The sequence below is a fragment of the Dreissena polymorpha genome, chromosome 1, assembly GCF_020536995.1.
Source record: "Dreissena polymorpha isolate Duluth1 chromosome 1, UMN_Dpol_1.0, whole genome shotgun sequence".
NCBI lineage: Eukaryota > Metazoa > Mollusca > Bivalvia > Myida > Dreissenidae > Dreissena > Dreissena polymorpha.
In genome coordinates, this window is record NC_068355.1 from 13,580,635 (window position 1) to 13,598,404 (window position 17,770).

At 35.2% G+C, this 17,770-nt stretch overlaps 4 protein-coding genes across 11 annotated transcripts in view; 3 read left to right on the top strand and 1 right to left on the bottom strand.

Moving 5' to 3' along the window:
- Positions 1-17,770, top strand: part of LOC127871717 (putative tricarboxylate transport protein, mitochondrial) — a 195,683-nt gene that overhangs the window by 161,692 nt on the left and 16,221 nt on the right. For both annotated transcript variants that reach the window (XM_052414872.1, XM_052414864.1), the window contains exon 2: positions 8,007-8,217. In XM_052414872.1, the coding sequence (XP_052270832.1) occupies positions 8,007-8,217 (211 nt within the window). The remainder of the gene's footprint in view (positions 1-8,006; positions 8,218-17,770) is intronic.
- Positions 1-17,770, bottom strand: part of LOC127871640 (glutathione S-transferase theta-1-like) — a 163,409-nt gene that overhangs the window by 118,683 nt on the left and 26,956 nt on the right. The window lies entirely within an intron of this gene.
- LOC127871385 (unconventional myosin-XIX-like) overlaps positions 1-17,770 on the top strand; it is a 200,443-nt gene that overhangs the window by 113,101 nt on the left and 69,572 nt on the right. The gene's annotated exons all lie outside the window — the stretch shown is intronic.
- LOC127871554 (WD repeat and SOCS box-containing protein 1-like) overlaps positions 1-17,770 on the top strand; it is a 229,476-nt gene that overhangs the window by 62,428 nt on the left and 149,278 nt on the right. The gene's annotated exons all lie outside the window — the stretch shown is intronic.

Below are 17,770 nucleotides of genomic sequence, written 5' to 3' on the forward strand. Positions count from 1 at the left end.
TCACCTGAGATGTGAGCACAATGTTACCATTTAATAACTTTGAGAACAATCATGATGCCATATTTCTTGCGCACTCTTCATGAAATTTCCTCAAAACATTTGTCCCAATTAAATCTTGGACAAGCTTAAAACTGGGTCACATGGGGTCAAAAACTAGAGAAAATAAGTCACATGTTTTAGCCATAACATTAAACTGGCTCAGAACATTTGTCTCAATGATATCTCAGCCTCAAGGGAAAATGGTCTGGGTTGATTGGAAAACATGATCAAAAGGCGGTGTTGAAAGTTTTCATTATACAACTACATGTATAGTCAAGCCATTCAAAACAAAATTGAGTTATTGTGAAACTTGCTCAGAACATCAGTGCTTATCATATCTCTGCCAAGTAAGAACTATACAAATGTAGACGTCACATTTTTTGCCCAGTCATCATGAAACTTCCTAAGATTATTTTATGTTATTATACTATCTCTGACGAGCTTGAACATGGTTCCAGTGTGTTGAAAAATATGGCTGCCAGGGGTTGAGGTAGTTTTAAATAGCTATACTCAAACCTTATGAATTTCATAAAGGTCATGATTATTGTCCAATCTTCACAAAAATGGCTTATAAAATCTGTCCTAATGATATTGCTTCTGAGATTGAAAGGGATTTTTGCATGGGTTCAAAATCTATGTAACTTTGGCAAGTTCGAAAATAGCTTTTTAACACTCTGTAATAGAGGTAACGTTAATTTATTGCCCAATCTTCATGAAAGAAGACTTAATCGAATGATCTATTTTTTATGTCCCCTACCACTATAGTGGGGGACATATTGTTTTTGCCCTGTCTGTTGGTTGGTTGGTTGGTTTGTTTGGTCAAACTTTAACATTTTGCAATAACTTTTGCAATATTGAAAATAGCAACTTGATATTTGGCATGCATGTGTATCTCATAAAGCTGCACATTTTGAGTGGTGAAAGGTCAAGGTCATCCTACAAGGTCAAAGGTCAAATATATAGCTTCAAAGCGGCGCAAAAGGGGACATAGTGCTTCTTACAAACAAATATCTTGTTTTAAGTTTAAAACTGGGTCATGTAAGGTCAAAAACTAGGTATCAAAGTTTATTTAAGTTTAAGTTTCTCAACGGCCATTTACAGCCTAATCATTTCAATAGATCAGAAAATTGGTTTCAATTGTGTCTGTGTCGAGTTTGAAACTAGGTAACTTATAGATAGATGTATAAACTTAGAAGCTTACCAACACTCTTGAGGCCTCATTTTCTGTCCCAATCATCAAGAAACTTGCTCAGAATATTTGTTAAAATTTTATCATGGCCAAGTTTTGTAGTGATTCTTGAAGTATCGCCAAAAGTGATCAAAAACTCTTAGTTTCTTTTCCTCTAAGGTGAATGACTAAAGGCATTTGTGATCTCAGTGGACATCATCAGGGGTCGTATTCCAGAAACATCTTAAGTCATTTCTTAAATATTTTCACTTGAGTTCAAAATTACAATGTTTTGTATTTCTTTACTAAATAAAGACATGCATGTTTTTTGGTACAGTACACTCCACGCGTTTTCCCCAATTTCCCTCCATACTCTGCGGGTTTCGACCTTGAGGGAGATTAAGAAAATCCCGCTATACACGGCGTTTGCATGATTTTGGATGCGGCGGTTAACGATCGAAAAACTGATAAGCCGACGTGGCGGCCCTCGGCGTTGGCAACGTAGGGGAAACTCCGCGTTTTACGAGATAACGATCAATTTAATTTTGTTTGACTTCCTGATTTTCAAATAAAATTACATTTATTACAAGTACATACATGTACATGTAGTTAAATATTTACAATTAAAAAAAACAACCAAGATAGATCGATCCCGACGTGGTTGTAGAAGTAGTTGTTGTTGTATAGAAAACTCGTTGATTTACGACACACAAAACGTCGTCTTTTAACTAATACTAACCAATTAATATAAACACAGTTTGCAACATTGTTTTTATTTTGATAATTTAATCCAAAGTTTTCTTGTTAGCAGGTGATTTTCTATACTAAACATGTATACAAATGACCAAGGACCCTAAAAATCTCGCAAATCTGTGTGAATTGACAGTTTGACGTAATCAAAGAAAAGCCGCTTCCTGTCTAAAGGCATTACTTACTCAAGTAAACACGTTCAACGCATGCATAAGGAATGGTTTTAATTGTCGGAACAAAGTCAATTCTCTGCTCGCTTATGCATTGATTTTCTCTTTGTTTGTAGGTTATTCCATTGAATGCTAAAAGGTGGTAACTATTGAGTTGATAATTGCATTTAATATTCACAGTTGTACATGTATTCTTGTTGCGTCGACATTCTAAACAATGTTTACCAGTAATTATGGACCAAATCGACAGAGTGACATTCACACATGTTAATCCCTTTTGTCAAAACACCGCAGACAGCAGTCTACACAATAGGTCAGTAGACAAGCTTTGCATGTTTTCATAACGTCAAACACTTAAAATCAAGTTCCGCCCAGATGTCTTCTTTAATCAGTTTACAGTACAATTAGTGTTAAAATAATTACTCTACTAAAATACCGTGACGATAAAGATTCGGCGTGTTCGATTTGAAATTATTTTAGAGGAAATATCAACTTATTCGCGATATAATTTTGTTAATAAATACCAAAGAAACTTTTAACCGAAATCAACAAAATTCAATGTTCTCTACGCTACAAAGTTTGTATAAAAAAAAATCAATACACGCACGCTTTGCAGGAGTATACATTGTACCTTGACCTTGTACATTGCAGCATAATTTTCGCGCGCTTTTGTCGGGAAATATTCATGATGACTGTATATTGGAAGCATTTGTAAACGTCGTATTAACAATTAAAAATCGTAGTGTGTTTTGGATTACTAATTATTATTCTCATTTGGAAATTTTACGAAAAATTTATTTTTGTATCATCTGTGTTATGATTTAAATATTATTTTGTCAAATGTATTATATTAGACTAATTCATATTGTAGACGTACCTGTGAATTAAAAAACATAATTTTTATACGTATTAATTTTCTATACAATTATCTTTTTTATACATGTACTACAGTATTTAAACAATTTATTATAACAATGTTTTTATTTTTTGGCATGCCCAGTAGCACACTGCTAACGCTTCGTTGCGCGGCGATCACTGATAAGAACCGAAAGTGTCTGCATTTACCGACTAGCCTAAAGTAATACACGCCGCGGGAATTAGCGAACGCGGCGTAACGCCGAACATTTTATCGAGTTCACCTCTCTCTTCCAACGCAGCGTGAACACTCGCTAGCAAAAAAAAACGCCGAGTGAACACTCGCTAGCAGAAAAAAACCCGCGGAGGGAGCGCATTTTTTGGGGAAAACGCGTGAAGTGTACTATATTCCTCAAATAACATTGACATAGTGATGTTATTTTGATATAATTTTCGATGCCTTACTATTGCAGTATGAAATGAAACACTTAAGAAAAATTCCCAATTTAAGGATAAAAATAAAATTTAACTTAAGATGCTTCTGGAATACCACCCCAGAACTAAGAGGAATGTATAATGAAACCTATAGATTTTACACTAATCAAATCAGCTCTTAACTAATTGGTTGTTTTCATTCTTGATTTCCCTGATAGGCATGCTTTATGGTTCATTTGTGTCTAGCAGTGACGCTTTTATCTGTCATGTTTCTGATCTCCATCTGAAAGTCTGGGAACTTTATATAACTCTGGAATTAAGATTATTGATCTCTCAGAACAAAATGACATCGAATCAATGTCTTGTGCCAGTTTCAGGAATCTAAACAATGAAGTGATTTATGTTAAGACCATGATTTATTGTCTTAGGCATACAATAAAGCCATGTATCTGATGGAACCAATTTATTTGTCTGTAATACTTGTATATTGATTAGTTACATCAGGCGTGACACACTCACTATTATAATATCGAGTTTTTTTTTCCCTTCTTAATAAAGTACCGTAAAAGGGCACTTTCCCAATTTGGAAAAAACTACAAATTTCCCAATTGCTGTCTAAGAAATTCCCAATTAGGTTTATTTTATTTTGTTTCTTTAATAAATAAAATGCAACATTTAGAGTTAATTTCCCAATGCATCTCTATGGTTTGAACCTAAGTTAATATTAATATACATGTAGAAGACTTTACAACACTAAGTTATCAATTTTAAAATATTTATCAGCAAAATAATAAAGTAAACCAATCCTTATATGAAGACTTACAAATTTCAGGGTTTTTTTGCACATATTTTTCCCAATTGGGCTGGTATTGGTACTCTTCCCAATATTGGGAAACAAATGCTGATGTTACTTAACAGTTCACTTATCTGAATATCATATACAATCATGTTTTAATGTTAAGGTTTTATAAGTATAAACTATCACTTGTGTAATAAATTCATAACAGCTTTATTATAAAAAATAAAAACTGTTACACTTAACATTATTATCAATGGATTGACTATATTATCGATGAATTTAAGTTAAACACAGAAGTAGTAAGCACAATGCAAGTTAAACTAGAAATGGCGCGGCAGAGGCCAACGCGTATCCCCACGCCGCATGTTTGACTCAGGGGTGCCCCAGGGTTGATAATGGGGCCGTGCATAGTTGAGATTGACCGTATTGTCATAAGAAAAGTTCAGTATCAATTTGAAGTAAATCGGTGTAGAAATAAAGAATTTATAGTAAAAGGCAATTTTGGGTGGGCCTGGTCTATGTGGGCGAGGGCGCCCCAGGGTTGGTAATGGGGCCATGCATAGTTGAGATTGACCGTATTGTCATAAGAGAAGTTCAGTATCAATTTGAAGTAAATCGGTGTAGAAATGAAGAATTTATAGTAAAAGGCAATTTTGGGTGGGTGTGGTCTATGTGGGCGAGGGCGCCCCAGGGTTGGTAATGGGGACATGCATAGTTGAGATTGACCGTATTGTCATAAGAGAAGTTCAGTATCAATTTGAAGTAAATCGGTGTAGAAATGAAGAATTTATAGTAAAAGACAATTTTGGGTGGCGTGGTCTATGTGGGCGAGGGCGCCCCAGGGTTGGTAATGGGGCCATGCATAGTTGAGATTGACCGTATTGTCATAAGAGAAGTTCAGTATCAATTTGAAGTAAATCGGTGTAGAAATGAAGAATTTATAGTAAAAGGCAATTGTGGGTGGGCGTGGTCTATGTGGGCGAGAGCGCCCCAGGGTTGGTAATGGGGCCATGCATAGTTGAGATTGACCGTATTGTCATAAGAGATGTTTAGTATCAATTTGAAGTAAATCTGTGTAGAAATGAAGAAGTTATAGTAAAAGGCAATTGTGGGTGGGCATGGTCTATGTGGGCGGGGCGCCACAGGGTTGGTAACGGGGCTATGCATATTTGAGATTGACCGTACTGTCATAAGAGATGTTCAGTATCAATTTGAAGTAAATTCGTGAAGAAATGAAGAAGTTAATGTTGAATGATATAAAAGATGAGTGAAAATCTCTGACCTGGCCCCACCCCAACCCCCATAACTTTTGACCCAGGGGTCAGATTAAAATTCCAAATAGTGCAGGGTCGCACATATGCTCATAGCTATCATGTGTATAAGTTTCAAGGTTCTAGTGCTTATAGTGTAGGAGGAGATAGTGGCCATGACGGACGGACCGCGGAGATAACCACAATATCCCCACGCTTTTCAAAAAGCATGGGGATAAAGATCCTATACAATACATGTACTCAATATCCAAACCCTATGTGTTAAGTTGTATGCAAATACTTATTTAAAAGAAATTTTTAGACAAGAAATTTATTTTAATATGATGTAACACTGGCTATTATTGTCACTTTTTAAGTCAGGTGATATTGTACATAATGTACATGCACAATTTAAAGTTGTTTAATTATTATGAAAATATCCTTCTAATGGTAAACTGTAGTATAGAATTTGATATTAGTTTAAAAGGTTGCTTGTTACTGCACCAAGCAAGGTTCAATGAATGAGTATGATTGTTTTAGATTTTTAGCTCAGCTGTTTTCAGAGAAAACCCGAGGTATTTTCATCGTCAGTTTGTCGTCCGCCGTCCGTGTCGTGTTAAAACCTTAACACTTTGTTAAGGTTTTGAACATTGGCTCTAAAATCAAAGGGCTTCAACCTACAACTTTGAAACTTCATATGTAGCTGAACCTTGATTAGTTCTACATGCCACACCCATTTTTGGGTCACTTGGTCAAAGGTCAAGGTCAATGTGACCTCTAAAAAAAATAAATATATAAATCTGACAAGCTTTCTTTTATTCAAAACTGAACCCGTAGCCAAGGGTGGCACCCGTTATGCGGTGCTCTTGTTATGTATTGTTACATCACTTTGTTTAGATTATGTGATGCACTATGCAATATAAAGCATATTGTGTTCAAAGGAAACTTTGAAACATACATTGATTACAGGTAGACATATATATAAAGGAATAGACTTTTATTAGCTCACCTGATTGCTCAGGTGAGCTTTTGTGACCGGTCTTTGTCCGTTGTATGTTGGCCGTCCGTCCCTTAACATTTGCTCGTTAACACTCTAGAGGCCACATTTCTTGTCCCATCTTCATGAAACATGATCAGAAGCTTTGTCCCAATGAAATCTCGGCCGAGTTTGAAACTGGGTTGTGCCGGGTCAAAAACTAGGTCCTTTGGTCAAAAAAAAGAAAAACCTTGTAAACACTGTAGAAATCACATTTCATGCCCAATCTTCATGTAACTTTGTCAAAATGTTTGTCTTAATGATATCTTGGTTGAGTTCAAAAGTAGTTCTGATCAGTTGAAAAACATGGCTGCCAGTGGGCGGGGCAGTTTTCCTTATTTGGCTATAGAAAAACCTTGTAAACACTCTAGAAGTCACAATTTTTGCCCAATCATCATAAAAGTAAGTCAAAACATTGGTTCAATTGATGTGGAGATTGGTGAAAAAACATGGCAGCCAGTGGGCGGGGCATTTTTCTCTATATGTATATAGTGAAAACATGTGAACACAGTAGAAGTCACTTTTTTGGCCCAATTTTCATGAAATTTGGTCAGAACATTTGTTTCCTTGATACGAGAGTTGAGTTAAAAAAAATTTCCGTTCAGTTGAATAACATGGCTGCTGGGAGGGGGGCAGTTTTCTCATTATGCCCCCCCCCCCCCTTTTAAAGACAAGGGGGTATATTGTTTTGCTCATGTCGGTCTGTCTGTCCACCAGATGGTTTCGGTATGATAACTCAAGAGCGCTAGTTATTTTCAGGTCACTAGATTGGGTCAAGGTCACGGTGACCCGAAACAGTAAAATGGTTTTCAGATGTTAACTCAAGAACTCTCATGCCTAGGATCATGAAACTTCATAGGTGCATTGATCATGACTCGAAGATTACCCCTATTTATTTCCAGGTCACTAGGTCAAAGGTCACGGTGACCTGAAATAGTAAAATGGTTTCTGGATGAAAACTCAAGAACGCTTATGCCTAGGATCATGAAACTTTATAGGTACAATGATCATGACTGGCAGATGACCCCTATTGATTTTCAGGTCACTAGGTCAAAGGTCAAAGTCACGCTGACCTGAAATAGTAAAATGGTTTCTGGATGATAACTCAAGAACGCTTATGCCTAGGTTCATGAAACTTCATAGGTATATTGATCATGACTCACAAATGACCCCAATTGATTATCAGGTCACTGGGTCAAAGGTCAAGGTATCAATGCCAAAAAATGTATTCACACAATGGCTGTCAAGGTCATGGTGACTCAACTTAGAAAAATGGTTTCCAGATGATAACTCAAGAATGCTTACGCCTAGGATCATGAAACTGCAAAGGTACTTTGATCATGACTTGCATATGAAATAATGATGAAACTTGACCAGGATGTTTATCTGGACAATATCTAGGTAAAGTTTGACATTTGGTAAAGATTGAATGAACCAACCCCTCTCAGGTGAGCGAACTAGGGCCATCTTGGCCCTCTTGTTTGATTTCTTTTCCCTTTTATAGGTGGTGTCACAGGGGCCATAGAAATATTGATCACATTTCCCACCGAGTATGTGAAAACACAACTACAGCTTGATGAGCGGTTAGGGAAGGCGCGCAAATACTCGGGTCCCATAAACTGTGTCAAAGTGACTGTCAATGAGTTTGGTGTGAGAGGCCTGTATAGGGGTCTATCCGTCCTGCTGTATGGCTCCATTCCTAAATCTGCCGTTAGGTAAGTGCACAACAACCACGGAAATAAAGCCGTTCTTTCATTATAGTGCTGCATATGTCAGTAATACATATTAAGGGATATATCCTTAAGTTGTTCCATTGAAATGTTTATGCCCCCGGCATATAGCAGTTGAACTGTGCGTCAGTCTGTGCGTCCGTCCAAAAACTTTAACATTAGCCATAACTTTAACAATATTGAAGGTAGCAACTTGATATTTGGCATGCATGTGTATCTCATAGAGCTGCACATTTTGAGTGGTGAAATGTCAAGGTCATCCTTCAAGGTCAAAGGTGAAATATATGGCTTCAAAGCGACGCAGTAGGGGGCATTGTGTTTCTGAAAAATACATCTCTTGTTTGTTAATAGTATCACCTTTTTAATGTTGAAACACCCAAAATCAAAACAAATATTAATAACATGATTGTCAATTTTGATGTCATTCCACTGTAAAATGTCTAAGGTAAGTCATTAACAAAAACTATCTTAACCTTATGACACCTGAATGACCAAAAGTTAGGCAAGTCTTTTCGATTTTGGGAAGAATTCTTGAAAAATCATCAAGCATTTACCTGGTTACGGTAAACATGTGGGAATTCCAAATGGCTGACAAGTAAATAACCGAAATAATAAATAATCAGTCCATTTAGAATTGGCAAACAATGACTTTGCAAACTCGAAATCTGAAATTCGGCAATCCGGTACAAAGAGGGAGATGATCATAGCTTCATTGTTTTATCCGTCTGTTTAATCACTTAGAGTTTAAAGTGTGTATGCACGGTTTTGTCAACTTTTTATAAATTTATACAAAATGTGTAAAAAACTTATTATAAATATACTTCAATATAAATTAAAATAAAAGTAAAGAAGAACATGTGTTGAAATTTGGTTTTACAGATCATTTTTAATTTCCTGCAAAGATATCTATTAATACGACATTCGAAGAAGACAAATGCTTCGGTTATTGTAGGAAAATATGTATCCTCTATTCCTATAACTTTGTGCAGGCCTATAAGATTGTGTACTTTTTTATGACATAAACTTCTAAGCAACATTCGAACGCACGTGCCCGAAAACTATTCACTTTTGTATCGCGAGAATTTCCACAGCCGATAAGACAACAATCATGAGGAAAAAACAATAAATATGATATAAATTGTCCATTATTCTGACCTCGTTCCAAAGAAATAGCCTAAAAAATGTTTAAAATCTGCACATTTCCTTCACCAGACAGCTATGTTTGTCAATGTTTTGATCGTAAAATGTTGTAACAGTAAGAGTAGTTTCCCTTGGAGGCCCGTCTCGAATTTGTATTGTGCTCTCTGTACTTTGCATTACAATACGATTAAAGTATGCTGTGTTTGCGGAAAATTTTACTCCCAAATGATGACACTAGACCATACGTTAAGATCGTGACCGGCCTAAAATAAAGGTTCTTGCTGCGCCAATTTGGGATTTTGTCACAAAACAACTGTCATTAGAAGGGGTGACAGCCTTTTATGCCCCGAATGTGAATAGAATTTTATTTAGCTATTTTCCGTTAGTAAATACACTTTATCTAGACCTCTGAATACAGTTATCACATTTCATATTTCGTTTTTATGAAGACCAGTTTTATTTAAACCATTATTTTCAATACAGTTAATTCACAAAATTCGTCTTAAACAACACATATTTAATACAAATAAAAACTTATTCACTAAAACATATATCGGTTATTATAAACACATGCCAGGGCCTTGCTGTGACGTCATCAAAATCGGTGCACGATCTTATAGGGTAAATCTGTGTGACGCAGACTACGATATACATGAATGTTTAAAGGTACGTTACTCCATTATTATTATCTGTCAACAAACATATTTCACTCGTTATTTGTTAAACAAAAGATAAATCATAAAGTATATATCAAGTTTAGTTATTGTCTTATGATTTTTCATGAAAGATATGCCTTTGAAGTTTAAGGTGCAAGAACTTATAGGTTTAGAGGCTACATCTTTGTCACTATTGGCTTTGGGCGCTAATTTGTCTTTGCTGCATTTTATGAAATTCTTCTTCAATGTATAATTTTTCTTGTCTATTTTGTGTTATTGTAACATATTTTTATCAATATATTACAATTTAACAAATATAAAAGTCATGCATACTAACTTTAAACGACCTTTGACAGCTAATTGGTGGTGATATGTTGTGTAATGTCAATAAAGGTGTGAAAAACTCGTGAGTCAGTGTTTATTACATGTATCAGAGCAGTACATGTAAGAAAAATAAATGAAATAATCCAGACAATTTATTAACATGCCAACGCAGTGTAACTGTTGACAAATTTTCACTTTCATTTTTACCCGTTATCAGAAAGTCCCCGGGGAGCACGTTTTTACTGCGTATATCACTATAAAACATTTTTCTTGTACATGATTGTATTGCATTCAATCTAAATTAAAATACGCTTTTCCAATGAAAGCTGTGTCCCATAATGTACTGTACTCTTTACACTTCTGAAAAATGGCGTAGGCATTTGGCTGAGTTTATGAAATTCTTAAACATATTTATCATCATAAATGTTTAAGATTATTTTTTCGTAACTGATGTTGTAATTATTTTGGATTATCGGATAATTGTGAACATTAGAAAAGCGGTATGTATACAGTTATCGATACGATTCGGTTTATATGCATAAATTGGAAAAATCACCAATGTCACCGATATCCACTTTGATCACGGCGAAACACCACAAAATTGCGGGGAATCACTGCGAAGATTATCTTGCTCTCGCGCGACAGCGGAGTGACGAATCACGACAAAATCTCTGTGATTTTCCACTCAAAAATCTAACTGTCCACTGTGACTCCACGAATAAGGCAAAAATCACGGGGAACATAGTGTATACATGGTTATTCACCTAATTATGCGTATGTCCTGGTCTATTGCTCTCAGGCATGCTCCTGCAAGGTTTTACGACCTAAATCCGGTTGTAAAAATCCATTATCGAAGTGTCTAGAGATATGCAAAACCAGGTCAATTAAATATAGTGTCTGAAAATTAAGAGACATTAATTAAGGACGAAAAACCATATTGCTGAAAGTAAAGAGACACAAGAAATAGTTATTTTTGCTAAAAAAGAGGGTGTCCAAAAACTAAAAGTAATTACAGTAATGATGATATTTAATTGCATGCTTTAACAAATGTTTTTTTTTGTTTTACTTAATTAATGATATACACATACTAGACAGTTAGCAATGGCAGGTACCTGATCAAATTCCTCAATACTTAGGGACATGCTTTGATTTTGATGGTTATAAGTCCGACTATTCAAAATGTTTAATATTCAAAAACACATCATGCTTTAGATTAATATTCTGCCTCCATAACCCTTGATCTTATATCCGCATCTGATTGGAAGATTTTTTATGTATTTTTTCAAGAAAATAAATGTGTCATCAGTGGCTATTTAATACAGAACTTTTGTATTGTTGCACGTTTAGCATTACAGATGTTAAGCACAAGAACATAATTATAAAGCTTGAAGTTAAATATCAATACATCAACAACAGTGCACAAGTTAGCGCATGATTTTCTATTGCAACATTGGTGATACATTTAATACAGAACTTTTGTATTGTTGCACGTTTAGCTTTAGTTTATGTTCAGAACAAGAACATATAAAGCTAGAAGTAAAATATCAATACATCAACAACAAAAAAAGACAAAAACAGTGCACTGGTTAGAACGTGATTTTCTATTGAAACATTTATGATAAATTGTGTTCATGAGACTGGCAATTGAAAGACTGGAAATTCGGGGGAAAAATTGTGAGGAGACTTGCTGTGATCAATATGTATCAAAGGCACCCTATCATTGCTATGTCCATTTTATAGGATTTCTATTTAAAGATTTCCAGTAAGACCAATTTCACATTGAATGGGATAATTCGTTAGGTTTTAGACAGGAAATTCTTAGATTTATTGATACATAATTGTTTATGTCTGAAACAAAAGTTACCTCTCATTTAACAATAACTTTAAATAAATCTCTCTTAAAACTGTTTGTTAAGAGTGTATTTGACATCATTATAAATTAAAATGTTTTGCTTTAGTTAATTTGATATTATTTGCTTTTTAACATTTCAGTCCGTTTTCATCTTAAATTTGAAGATATTTTTATTCACAGTCGAAAATTAAATATAGGATTGGCATGATTTGTTGCTTAAGATAAACTATTTTACTATGCTTCCTGGTTTGGTTTTGTGTGGTAGGAATTTTCAATTGCAATGGTTTAATGCATTTGATAAATAGGTTCTTTGTTATTTTAAGAAATTATAAGACACATAGGATATTGGAGTCGAATATTATTCAGGAAGTTATGGGATTATAACAGAACAAAAATCAATATAACTGCGGGCTGGCATTGTAAAAAGCGTTATTGAAGATTTTAATACATAAGAAATAAAACAATAATACTATATCTATTAGGGATAAGTTTTTTTGTGTAATGAACATGTTCCGAAGCAAATGCATGTTATTTCAAACATAAAGTAAAATTTTATTTATTTATGCTCTCATGGAGTGGATGAGTTCGAAAATGGTTCTGGTGTGTTGCAAAACATGGCCCCAGGCAATGGGGCATTTTTCCTTATATGGCTATAGTAAAACCATGTTAACACTCTATAGACCACATTTAATTTCTGATCATCATGAACTTGGTCAGAAAATTTTTCCCAATTATATCTTGGACAAGATCCAAAATGGTTACAGTTGCTTGAAAAAAAGTGGTAGGGCATTGTTCCTTTATGGCTATTGTAAAAACTAGTTAATACTTGTTAAGTCATATTTATTGTCCGGTCTTCATGAAACTTGGTCAGAACATTTGTTTTAATGATATCTTTACTTGGATGAGTTTGAAAATGGGGCGGTCTGTTGGAAAACATGGCCGCCAGAGGGCGGGGAATTTATCTTGATATGGCTGCAGTAAAACCTTGATATAGTTCAATTTTCATGAAACTTGGTCAGAACATTTGTTTTTATCATATCTTGGGCTGTCAGTTCCTTTGTATCTCAGGTGAGCAACTTTGGGGGTTTCAAAAACTCTTGTTTTACATGAAACACTGAGAAATGATGGCTCAGGGCACGCGCTAAGGGGCGACGTGAGCAAAAAAGCTGCTTTCTTACGCCAAACTTTGCCTTAAATGTAAGTAATTGTAGATAAACAGCGACTTCCATTCTCCATATTACAGGAGTTTGTTTACATCTGGTTTTCTCAATGTCAAGGTTTCCAATACACAGCCCAGAGCGTGTGGCAATTGAGCGACAGGCAATTTGAGGTTAACCCCGCCCCCAATTCTCCCAACCTCCTAACTTATCCAATTGGCGATCGATATTTGTCAAGTGGGCATTCAACTCGAATGCAGTTTGGTGCGAGCGGGGTGATAATTGAAGTTTGCTACTGTCTGTCATGTGTAATTGATTTGAAAGCGATAAGAGATAATCCAGGGGGCTGATGTTGCCATATTAATTGATCAATTAAAGTGATGACAATCAATTATCGTATCATATACTTGTGATCTTTTGTCGGCAAGAATGGTTGCTTTATGCTGATGTTTTGGGGAATATTTTTAAAACGCAAAAAAATGCCATAATTTTGCAGCGATTTAATGGGATACGTAAATGTCATATTTAAAACATAGCTGTCAGATCATTGCTTTTTAGCTCACCTGATTGCTCAGGTAAGCTTTTGTGACCGGTCTTTGTCCATTGTCTGTCTGTCCGTCCACATTTGTTCATAAACACTCTAGAGGCCACGTTTATTGTCCGATCTTCATGAAACTTAGTCAGAAGCTTCGTCCCAATGAAATCTCGGTCGAGTTCAAAACTGGGTCGTGCACGGTCAAAAACTTGGTCACTAGGTCAAAAAAAAGAAAAAACTTGTAAACACTGTAGGAGTCACATTTCATGCCCAATCTTCATGTAACTTTGTCAAAATGTTTGTCTTAATGATATGTTGGTTGAGTCCAAAAGTGGTTCGGTCCGATGAAAAACATGGCCGCCAGTGGGCGGGGCAGTTTTCCTTATTTGGCTATAGAGAAACCTTGTAAACACTCTAGAAGTCACAATTTTTCTCCAATCATCACGAAAAGTGGTCAAAACATTGGTTTTATTGATTTCTTGGACAATTTTTGAAAATGGTCCAGATCGGTGAAAAAACATGGCCGCCAGTGGGTGGGGCATTTGTCTCTATATGTATACAGTGAAAACATGTGAACACTCTAGAAGTCACATTTTTGGCCCAATTTTCATGAAATATGGTCAGAATATTTGTTTCCTTGATATAAGAGTTGAGTTCGAAAATGGTTCCGGTCAGTTGAATAACGTGGCTGCCGGGGGGGGGCTGTTTTCCTTGTTTGGCTATAGAGAAACCTTGTAAACACTCTAGAATAGAAGACACAATTTTTGCCCAATTTTCATGAAAGTTTGTCAAAACATTGGTTTGATTGATATCTCGGATGAGTTTAAAAATGGTCCAGATCGGTGAAAAAACATGGCCGCCAGTGGGTGGGGCATTTTTCTCTATATGTATATAGTGAAAACTAGACTGTTAACAGCCCTGCATTATCATTTTATAGAGATAACTCTCTCCTACTTCTTGTACTGTACTTATACTATACAGAGTTACGTTTTCTTACCTGCTTAAAATGCAGCCAGAAGAGAAAAGGAGCATTAATATTGTATTGTAATACATCTCAATAAGTAATTGTAAAATTAGAAAAAAAAATATCAGTCTGTTGACAGACTAAGTGAAACATGTGAACACTCTAGAAGTCACATTTTTGGCCCAATTTTCGGCCCAATTTTTAGCGAGGCTGTTGTCGGAGAAACCCTGAGCTATTGTCATAGGCAGCTTGTCGTCCGCAGTAGGCGTCGTGCTAAAACCTTAACATTGGCCATAACTTTTTAAATATTGAAGATAGCACCTTGATATTTGCCATGCATGTGTATCTCATGGAGCTGCACATTTTGAGTGGTAAAATTTCAAGGTGAACATCATCCTTCAAGGTCTAGGGTTGAAAACGCAAAGTCAAGGGAAGTAATAAGCTTTAAATGGACATAGTTATCTGACCTGCCCACGTATATATTTTTGTTAAATAAATCAAAGTGGCCCAGTAAGCGGCATTGTGTTTCTGACAAACACATTGTGGTAAAAGGTCAAGGTCGTCCTTCACAGTCTATGGTAAAAAATACAGATTTAAGGGTAGTAATAAGCTTTAAAAAGGGTGAAAATTATTCAATATTGAACATAGTCACTTTATATATTTGGCATGCATGTGTATCTCATGGAGCTGCACATTTTGAGTGGTGAATCTACAGTCACAGTAGTGGCTTTTAATTATTTGCTACTAAAAAAAGGGATTTGTTACAGACAATTATTTTCAAGGGAGGTAATTTATACAATTATAAATCTCATATTGTATATTACCAAGAATGGAAGTTCTTTTCACAGTTACTGTACAGATTTATTATTTTGATTATTTATAACCCAAATGATTGATTTGTCAATTTTGTTTTAAATGATAAAATAATAATTTCTTTGATGTTCATTACATACCTGTGGACTTATGTCTATAGATACATGATCTACTCTGGTTATGATCTCTTTTAAACCACAGGCCTTTTAACCCCCCCCCCCCCCCCCGTTTGGATTGGACAAAATTCAAGGGAAGTAATAACCTAAAGGAAGATGATTTCTTTACCTGCCAAATGGCAAGCTTTCTCAGCCGAGCGTGGCACCAGTTATGCGGTGCCCTTGTCATGAAATTTGGTCAGAATATTTGTTTCCTTGATATGAGAGTCGAGTTCAAAAATGGTTCCGGTCAGTTGAATAACATGGCTGCTGGGGAGGTGGGCAGTTTTCTTATATTTATACATAGTAAAAAAAGCTTGTGAACACTCTAGAAGTCACACTTTTGCCTAATCATCATGAAACTTGGTGAAAAGATTGGTTTTATATTTATCACATAATTAATGCCATAATTATTGCCCTTTGATTGTCCAAATTTTCAATATATTATACAAAATCCTTGTAAACAGTCTAGAGGTCACAATTTTGTTTCAGATTTTATGAATCTTGGTCATAATATTTATTTGTGTAAGCAAAGTTTGATGTTTGGTAAGGGGGTCAACTCAAAATATAGGTCACCAGTTCGAATCTTACAAAAACAAAAACACTCCATATGCCAGAGTTTTGGTTCAATAATGATGAAACTTGATCAGGATGTTTGTCTGGACAATATCTAGGTCAAGTTTGATGTTTGGTAAAGATTGAATGAACCGACTCCGCTCAGGTGAGCGAACTAGGGCCATCTTGACCCTCTTGTTCTATTTAAATATGTGTGTGTATATATATATATTATATCAGTTACCTTATTGTTAATTTTAAGTGCTTGGTATACCTGAAATATTTCATTTAAAATATGCTTTGTTCATGTGTTGCAAATACACATGAACAAAGCATATGTTAAATGTCATATTTCAAACATAAATATTTATCTGGTCTGAGCTTATGTTGGCTACTGCTTCATTAACATATAAACTTTGAAATACTTTAGTCTTTATAATATCATATATATTTACATCAAATTGGAATGAATATAGAGCTTGTAAAATTATGCTTATTTATCTGTTGTGTCTATTATTACTTGGTAAATTAGAACTGCTGGAAATATTAAGATACACAAAAGAAATATAATTATGTGTACTACAGTGGTATACTGCAATAAATGTGATACACATACATGTGTGTTGTAACGCCCTACACTCAAACCCTTGTGTCCGAGTCTCTCACCTTTTCCCTAAAGTCTCCTCGCTTCTCCCTATATCAGTGTCCAGGGCGAAGTCACTTCTCCCTAAAATTTGAGCCCAGCGTGAGCCCTGTGGCTTAGACAAGTTTTGCAGATTTATGGACCTTTTTCTCTTTGTTCACTGAAGAACATTTTTCAGGGGCGTTTTAAATCACCAATATATAGTTCTGTATTGGAAAGACCATTTATTAAATTGATCCAAATAAATATCAAAGAACTCAGAGTCATCACAATTTTTAATAATATTCATGTATGTCAAGTTAATTACTGGTGCTTTTTTTACCTTCATCAAATAAATATGCCATTTTATTAAAGTGTGTTTATATGCATGGTCACTGTTATAATTGATAATTTATTTTATCCCATTTTCACCGCGACATTGACGGTATAACACGTTGTGGAATATACTTTCTTGTATTCAACACTGTGGAATATACCTGTCGCGTGCACGGACTACTTTTTAAATGACGTCATGCGATATGCGCTAAAATTAGGTCGATATTGTTTGGTTCATTGATCGAATTATAAGGTCACCCATAAGAAGAAAATGTGCAAATTTTGCAGAAAAAAATATATATGACATATTCACCAAAAGAAATGTTGAAATAAAATATAAAATTACACGATTTTTGTTTTGTTATTTTTTATTTATATTTACTTTACCACTGAATGATTTTTCATAAGAAACAAAGTCGACAAAACTTA